Source organism: Muntiacus reevesi, chromosome 18 (genome assembly GCF_963930625.1).
Source record: "Muntiacus reevesi chromosome 18, mMunRee1.1, whole genome shotgun sequence".
Taxonomy (NCBI): Eukaryota; Metazoa; Chordata; class Mammalia; order Artiodactyla; family Cervidae; genus Muntiacus; species Muntiacus reevesi.
This window is the reverse complement of record NC_089266.1, coordinates 37724589-37733738: the sequence shown is the minus strand read 5'-3', so window position 1 is coordinate 37733738 and position 9150 is coordinate 37724589. Positions and strand designations below refer to the sequence as shown.

The 9150-nt window shown below is 41.3% G+C and overlaps 1 protein-coding gene across 1 annotated transcript; it reads right to left on the bottom strand.

Moving 5' to 3' along the window:
* Window positions 1–214: 214 nt before the first annotated feature.
* On the bottom strand, window positions 215–4716 carry LOC136149870 (olfactory receptor-like protein DTMT). The gene is made up of 2 exons (XM_065910500.1): window positions 4706–4716; window positions 215–1166 (listed from the first exon to the last, which is right to left on the bottom strand). The coding sequence occupies exons 1-2, from the start codon at window positions 4714–4716 to the stop codon at window positions 215–217; spliced, it is 963 nt and encodes a 320-aa protein (XP_065766572.1).
* Between the last annotated feature and the right edge of the window lie 4434 nt (window positions 4717–9150).

Here is a 9150-nt window from a genome sequence, read left to right as displayed (position 1 = left end):
AAAAATGAGGCTTCTTAGTAAGGTTCTGCTAGTAGATCACTACCATTCCCTTTCTAAGTCCTACTACATACCTCCACCATATCTCTTTTACTTACTGGGCTTACTATGGAATTTGAACAAAAAGAATGTTGAAAAAAGAAGTCTGGGTTAATATCCCCATATTAATACCAATATACCAACCACATAAAATTATGCAAACATCCCAACTTGACCATCACAGAGAAAAGGGAGCTTGTTTTCTACAAAAGACTCTTCCCAGAGCTCCCTTCATGTCTCTGTTCCTCAGGCTGTAGATGAAGGGGTTCAGCATGGGGGTCACCACAGCGTACATCATAGCCATCACAGTCTCCTTAACAGTAGAATGATTAGATGATGGGCATAAGTAGAGACCAATAACTGACCCATAAAACAGGGACACCACAGTGAGGTGGGAGCCACAGGTGGAGAAGGCCTTGCAGATACCCCTCACAGAAGGGACCTTGAGGATGGAGGACACGATTCGAGCGTAGGACATGATGATGAGTAGAAAAGGGATCACAATAACGAGCCCTACCATGATAAATATCACCAGCTCATTAACTCGAGTGTCAGAGCAGGACAGCTTCATCAGAGCAGATAAATCACAGAAAAAGTGGGTGATCACATTGTCTGCACAAAAGTGCAGCCTGGCCATGAGTAGGGTGTGCAACAAGGCATGAAACGTGGTCAGCACCCAGGGCAACACCACCAGGAAGAGACAGAGCCTGGGGCTCATGATGGTGGTGTAGTGCAGGGGGAAGCAGATGGCCACGTAGCGGTCATAGGCCATGGCCACAAGCAGGAAGTCCTCCAGGTCTCCAAATAACATAAAGAAGTATATTTGTGTCAGGCAGCCAGCATAAGAGATGGACAGGTCTTGGCTCTGCATGTTCTGTAGCAATTTGGGCATTGTGACAGAGGAGAAGCAGAGGTCAGAGAAAGACAGGTTACTGAGAAACAAATACATGGGAGTGTGGAGGTGGGGGTCCAGGCAAATGAGGACGATGATGAGCAGGTTCCCCAGGACGGTGGTAACGTACATGGCCAGGAACAGGACATAGAACGGGTTTCGATGCTCTGACTCGATGGGCAGTCCCAGCAGGAGGAACTCTGAGACAGTAGTTTGATTCCTTCCTGTCATGCTCTGTCTCCAGGGTCCTTAGGAAGAAATAACAGTGTCCATGAAAACTTGAATTTCAAATTGAGCATATTTCTATGATATATGGGCCACTAGATGCTTTGCAAAAATACTTTATATCATTCTCATCAAAGTGATTAAAATCTACACAGGACTCTAGTTCTCTATAAACAGAATCTCCATGATTGGAAATCATTTATTCTCTTCACTTTGCTTTAAAATGTAGCAATATTCCAGATTTTTAAAAGCACACTCTTATCCACTAAGTCCTGAGACACAGGATGTATTGGTTTTTCCTCATACCCCCTACTAACTATAGTTGACTGTGTTTTGTCAATGTCTTCAGGTTGATTGGTGCTCCTGGGCTTTTGCCTAAGCATGGTTCCCTTGTAATTCTATATGTACCAGGAAGAAAAACATCTACTCCAATGGCTTGATGGTTATTTAAGCTTTACTTGCAAATGTCTCTGTAATCTATGAAAAGAGTACACTCAGTGGCCTAATTGTTATCTTCCCTGGGACATTACACCCTCGTTTGCAGCAAAGAAATTCATGATGTCTCTTTGCCCTTCCCCTATTCCCTCCTCCTCTAATGTCCCACATTTCGCAGTAAAAGGGAATCCAGGTGCTCCACAACCTGAGAGTATTCTTTCATTCCCTCCTTTGCTCATTATCAGCTTCCTATCTGTGGGCAAGTCCTACAGATTCTCCTACCCTTTCAGACACTCCCATTAGCCACCTCAGTACAGTTGATCTGGCTGATGTCATGTCCTTTCTCTATCACTGGAACGGCCTTTTAACTGTTCTTCCTGCTTCCATGACTGAACCCTTCTCCTTCGGCATCCTTTGATGACACTGTTTATAGCTTTCTTCCCTGCAGAATGGTAGAGTACCTGTCGGACAGGCCATGTCTGCCGTTATGACTGAAGCCGTGCTTGTAGCTGGTAGAGTGTCTGGACGTGGCCGATGTGTCATAACACTCAATGGTTGTGCTTCCACCTGAAACATGCATTCTTCCAACTTGAAAGATAGCCAGCTCCTTCTAAATTAGGAGTTTGCTGTCTTCTACTAAATCCTCCCAGAACAAGAAGTACTAGACTCAACTCCTAGTGCTACTGCTTTGGCACTGAATTTGACACTGTATTACCAAATTTATGGATGTAATTTCTCCCCTTGGAAAACGTCCCCATACCAGATACACTATTCTCTTCATGATCACAGAGGATATAGAGATATTTATCTATATAGATAACATAAATAGGTATATATGTGCTCTCCAACTGGTTCATTTTCTTTAAAGAATCCTCATTTATCCAACACAGTGTGCCTCAAAGCTGACAAAAATCAAAGGAGAAGCATCATCAGATGTGGGAATCTCCTTCATGAAAGACATAACCGAATCCAACATCCGGAATTTCACTCCTTGATGTGGGTTGATCCAGCCATGTCAACAGGATTTACACATGGACATAGGTACTGATATCACAGTGAGAAGAATCATTGAAGAAAATCATAATTTTCTCAGAAATTTTTACCTGGCAAGTGAGCAGGTCCCAAGTCTTGTGCCAAGCATGTGACTGCAGATCACAAACCAGAGGCAGAACTCGGGGATGTTATCCCTGATGATGCCGTAAGCCTCTCACACTCTACACCTGTTAGATCAGTAGTTCTCAGCCTGGACTTCACCTAAGGCAACATATTGCAGTGGATCTAAAATTTAATCATCGATGAATATCCCCGGGGGGTTCCGGGAAACCCTGATTTTGACACAGTGGGTCTGCTCCTGCACGTTTTTGCTAAGTACTAGTAACATTATTATGGCATAACGCTCTGCACTTCAGTTAGCACCCAGTAATGCCCATGCCACAGTCCATGGATTACACAGTGAGTAGCAAGGATACTTGATACATTTTAAAAATAAAAATTACTGAAGCCCTCAGATATATTTAACCACAGTTTCTTATTGGAATATCGTTGCTTAAGTCCATGGCATCGTGAGGAGTCGGACACGACTTGGCGGCTGAACAACAACACACGTGCTTCACCATATTGTGTCAGTTTCTGCTGTGCAACATCCATACGAAATGTTCTAAAGCTCCAAAGTCATTCTAACATAACATAGGAGTTGAGAACTATGACATTAATGCTTACATTGAGTTGTCAGTATGCTGCAATTATTTAATATCATGGGAATAAATAACACATTGAGAAATACACAAAAATACAGGTATTACTAAAAATAGATTATAACTGGTGCAATATTAATAAACATTTTGAAATGTAGTGAAATTTTAGGAGGGAGAGAGGTGGAAAAGAGGAGCATTACCATACCTGAAAATCTCTCCTGCAGAATATCATACAACCTGGGAAACCAAGACCCTCAGGTTGGAAGGTTTTGAAGGGATTAGCTCATTCACCCTCTGCCCAACTTACCCAGTGTGTGAGTGTGATTCCAGGACCATGACCCGAGATCCTGCTCCCCTTTATTCTCTAAAGTATGTAAAATCTCACCCTCTGTAGTCATCACCTGTGTCTGAAACCTCCCTTCTCTATCTCCCATTCTGCACATCTTTGGGCCTAAGGGGCCCTGGATCCCAGAGGAGTCTGGGTCCTGGAGGGATTTATTAAAGACAAAGCAATTGCCCAGGACCTCTCTAGGACAAATGCTCTCAGGGTCCAAGAGCAGTGACTGATTACAATCACTGATCACACCTGACTATACTTGGAGGGAAATTGAGGATGCAGAACTCATGCAGGAAAACTTAACTGCTGCCTCTTTAGGAGGCCTTTGTGGTTGGAGCCCGCAGGTGGCAAGTAAAAGAGGATGGTTGGTGAAGCCATACTATGAATATCCTAAAAATTCTGAGGAGTTGTAACAGGCTCTTTTCTGTGGTCAACAAGAAACCTTCAGTGGTTTGAGTAAAGTCTTAAGGAAGAGACATTTTTTTTTACTTTTAGGGCCATGTTGGGCAGCATGTGGGATCTTTGTCCCTTGACCAGCGATCAAACCCATGCCCTGTGATGTGGAAGCATAGAGTCTTTTTTTTTCTTTTTTTTAAATTAGTTGGAGGCTAATTACTTCACAACATATCAGTGGGTTTTGTTATACATTGACATGAATCAGCCATAGAGTTACAGGTATTCCCCATTCCGATCCCCCCTTCCACTTCCCTCTCCACCCGACTTCTCTGGGCCCTCCCAGTGCACCAGGCTCGAGCACTTGTCTCATGCATCCCACCTGGGCTGGTGACCTGTTTCACCATAGATAATATACATGCTGTTCTTTCTTTCTTTCTGTTTTTTTAATGAACATTTATATTTTTAATTTTAAAATGAAAAGGTCATTCATTTATTCATTTCTATTCTTTTTTTGGTTCACTTTGGTTTCTTTTTTTTTTAATTTTATCTAGTTATTTTTTTTTCCAGTGGGTTTTGTCATACATTGATATGAATCAGTCATAGAGTTACACGTATTCCCCTCCCGATCCCCGCTCCCACCTCCCTCTCCACCCGATTCCTCTGGGTCTTCCCAGTGCACCAGGCCTGAGCACTTGACTCATGCATCCCACCTGGGCTGGTAATCTGTTTCACCATAGATAATATACATGCTGTTCTTTTGAAATATCCCACCCTCACCTTCTCCCACAGAGTTCAAAAGTCTGTTCTGTACTTCTGTGTCTCTTTTTCTGTTTTGCATATACGGTTATCGTTACCATCTTTCTAAATTCCATATATATGTGTTAATATGCTGTAATGTTCTTTACCTTTCTGGCTTACTTCACTCTGTATAATGGGCTCCAGTTTCATCCATCTCATTAGAACCGATTCAAATGAATTCTTTTTAATGGCTGAGTAATATTCCATGGTGTATATGTACCACAGCTTCCTTATCCATTCGTCTGCTGATGGGCATCTAGGTTGCTTCCAAGTCCTGGCTATTATAAACAATGCTGTGATGAACATTGGGGTGCACGTGTCTCTTTCAGATCTGGTTTCCTCAGTGTGTATGCCCAGAAGTGGGATTGGCTGGGTCATATGGCAGTTCTATTTCCAGTTTTTAAAGAAATCTCCACACTGTTTTCCATAGTGGCTATACCAGTTTGCATTCCCACCAACAGTGTAAGAGGGTTCCCTTTCCTCCACACCCTCTCCAGCATTTATTGTTTGTAGACTTTTGGATAGCAGCCATCCTGACTGGCGTGTAATGGTACCTCATTGTGGTTTTGATTTGCATTTCTCTAATAATGAGTGATGTGGAGCATCTTTTCATGTGTTTGTTAGCCATCTGTATGTCTTCTTTGGAGAAATGCCTGTTTAGTTCTTTGGCTCATTTTTTGATTGGGTCATTTATTTTTCTGGAATTGAGCTTCAGGAGCTGCTTGTATATTTTTGAGATTAATCCTTTGTCTGTTTCTTCATTTGCTATTATTTTCTCCCAATCTGAGGGCTGTCTTTTCACCTTGCTTATAGTTTCCTTTGTAGTGCAGAAGCTTTTAAGTTTCATTAGGTCCCATTTGTTTAGTTTTGCTTTTATTTCCAATATTCTGGGAGGTGGGTCATAGAGGATCTTGCTGAGATTTATGTCGGAGAGTGTTTTGCCTATGTTCTCCTCTAGGAGTTTTATAGTTTCTGGTCTTACATTTAGATCTTTAATCCATTTTGAGTTTATTTTTGTGTATGGTGTTAGAAAGTGTTCGAGTTTCGTTCTTTTACAAGTGGTTGACCAGTTTTCCCAGCACCACTTGTTAAAGAGGTTGTCTTTTCTCCATTGTATATCCTTGCCTCCTTTGTCAAAGATAAGGTGTCCATAGGTTCGTGGATTTATCTCTGGACTTTCTATTCTGTTCCATTGATCTATATTTCTGTCTTTGTGCCAGTACCATACTGTCTTGATGACTGTGGCTTTGTAGTAGAGTCTGAAGTCAGGCAGGTTGATTTCTCCAGTTCCATTCTTCTTTCTCAAGATTACTTTGGCTATTCGAGGTTTTTTGTATTTCCATACAAATTGTGAAATTATTTGTTCTAGTTCTGTGAAAAATACCGTTGGTAGCTTGATAGGGATTGCATTGAATCTATAGATTGCTTTGGGTAGAATAGCCATTTTGACAATATTGATTCTTCCAATCCATGAACACGGTATGTTTCTCCATCTGTTTGTGTCCTCTTTGATTTCTTTCATCAGTGTTTTATAGTTTTCTATGTATAGGTCTTTTGTTTCTTTAGATAGATATACTCCTAAGTATTTTATTCTTTTTGTTGCAATGGCGAATGGTATTGTTTCCTTTATTTCTCTTTCTGTTTTTTCATTGTTAGTATGTAGGAATGCAAGGGATTTCTGTGTGTTAATTTTATATCCTGCAACGTTACTATATTCATCGATTAGCTCCAGTAATTTTCTGGAAGAGTCTTTAGGGTTTTCTATGTAGAGGATCATGTCATCTGCAAACAGCAAGAGTTTCACTTCTTCTTTTCCTATCTGAATTCCTTTTACTTCTTTTTCTGCTCTGATTGCTGTGGCCAAAACTTCCAACACTATGTTGAATAGTAGTGGTGAGAGTGGGCATCCTTGTCTTGTTCCTGATTTCAAGGGAAATGCTTTCAATTTTTCACCATTGAGGGTGATGCTTGTTGTGGGTTTGTCATATATAGCTTTTATTATGTTGAGGTATGTTCCTTCTATTCCTGCTTTCTGGAGAGTTTTAATCATAAATGAGTGTTGAATTTTGTCAAAGGCTTTCTCTGCATCTATTGAGATAATCATATGGTTTTTATCTTTCAATTTGTTAATGTGGTGTATTACATTGATTGATTTGGGGATATTAAAGAATCCTTGCATTCCTGGGATAAAGCCCACTTGGTCATGGTGTATGATTTTTTTAATATGTTGTTGGATTCTGTTAGCTAGAATTTTGTTAAGGATTTTTGCATCTATGTTCATCAGTGATATTGGCCTGTAGTTTTCTTTTTTTGTGGCATCTTTGTCTGGTTTTGGAATTAGGGTGATGGTGGCCTCATAGAATGAGTTTGGAAGTTTACCTTGAAGCATAGAGTCTTAACCACAGGAACATCAGGGAAGTCCCCAAGACACATATTTTGGAAAGATTCTGAGGGTGGCAACATCTCTCAGTAAAACACCATTTCCCATAAACCACCTGATGCTAACAAAGAGTCGATATCTATGACACAACTGTATGCAGATATATAGAAAGTACTGGAATAAGAGACAAGAGAAACTCTCCCTGATCATATTCCATTTTTCCTCAAGCCAAGATAGAAAAGATAACCCAGTTTGAATCCCACTGAAATACTTCTGCCTTCTTACTTCTGTGGGAAAACATGACTGACACCTGCCACTTCCATTGCCTCTAAAACTCCCCAGATGTATCAGAACACCTCCTATCTCCAGCTCTTCCTTACGCTGCAGTCATCTATGGCCACAAAGCCTTAACTGACTTTTTTTGACTGTGCTCTGTCATTGTTGCTGCGTGTGGGCTTTTCTATGGTTGCGGTGAATGGGGGTTCCTTTGTAGTGGTGGTGCATTCTCTTCTCATCACAGTGGCCTCTCTTGTTACAGAGCACAGGCTCTTGGCTCACAAGCTTAAGTAATCGTGGCACATGGGCATGACAGAGGTGCCTGGTGAGCTAAAGTCCATGGGGTCCCAGCAGAGTCAGACATGACTTGGCAACTAAACAACAACAAAGACAAATGAAACTATTGTAGCAAAGGAGATAGAAAGCTCACTTCAGGGTCAGGGCAGGTCAAGAACACATTGGAGACATGAAAATAAATCAGAGGAGACAAGGTTAATGACAGAATAATGCAAACCTTTTCTCATGAAGAGATAAGTAAATATCTATATTCATCAATGAAAGGTCTAGTTTAGCAGAGGTAAGCAGGGGAGTGAGAATTTTGAGTTTTAAAATATTGACCTTGAGGACAGACTATTATTTAAAGCATGGTTTTGGTTATTTTTTACACACACACACAAATTAAATTGTTTAAAAAAGGGACACATACAGAAGAAAGGGCTCTCTCCACCATTGTATGTGGCAGACCTGGGTTCTAAGTGACCTTTCTAAGACCATAGTATGGCCTGGATGGTGGCCTCACACAACCGGAAGGGTCAGCTTCAGGAAGGGATATCTGACCCAAGAATTTGTTGCCATAGCAGCACGCAGTGGGGCAAGGAGGCAGTGCAACCCAAATTGATGTGATTTTACAAGCAATCACAGCTATGCTGTTTCTTTTAGTCTCCTCCATATTTTCAGGGCTTCCCTGGTGGCTCCGATGGTAAAGAATCCCCCTGCAATGCAGGAGATACAAGAGATCTAGGTTGTACCCCTGGGTGAAAAAGACCTCCTAGAGGAAGAAATGGCAACCCACTCCAGTATTCTTGCCTGGAGAATTCCAGAGCAGAGGAGCCTGCTGGCTACAGTCCATGGGGTTGCAAAGAGTTGGATACGGCTGAGCAACTAACACTTTCCTCACTTCTGTACTGTCAAATGGGACCTCGGGGGTTGTCTGGTTCAGTAAATATCAGGAGGCTGCTGTGGGCCCAGGTTCTGTAGTTTCAATCTCTTCATTCATGCAATGTCTGTCCAAAGTGGTGGGGTCAAGGGCAGAAGGGAGAGGGTGTCTCCACAGCAAATGAGTAAATATTCAGTGAACAGGAGAGTTTATTTTATCAGTAAATAAAACACCAGAAACAGTAAAGAAAAAATGGGGGGATACAAAAAATTATGGAAGTTTAAAAATGAGGCTTCTTAGAGTAACCTGGAGAGAAAGTTGACCAAGATTCTGCTAGTAGATCACTGACATCCCCTTTCCAAGTCCTACTATGTACCTCCACCATATCTCCTTTACTTACTGGACAATATCTTACTATGGAATTTTAACAAAAAGATCATTGAGAAAAGAAGTCTGGGTTAATATTCCCATATTAACACCAATATACCAACCACATAAAATTATGCAAACATCCCAACTTGACCA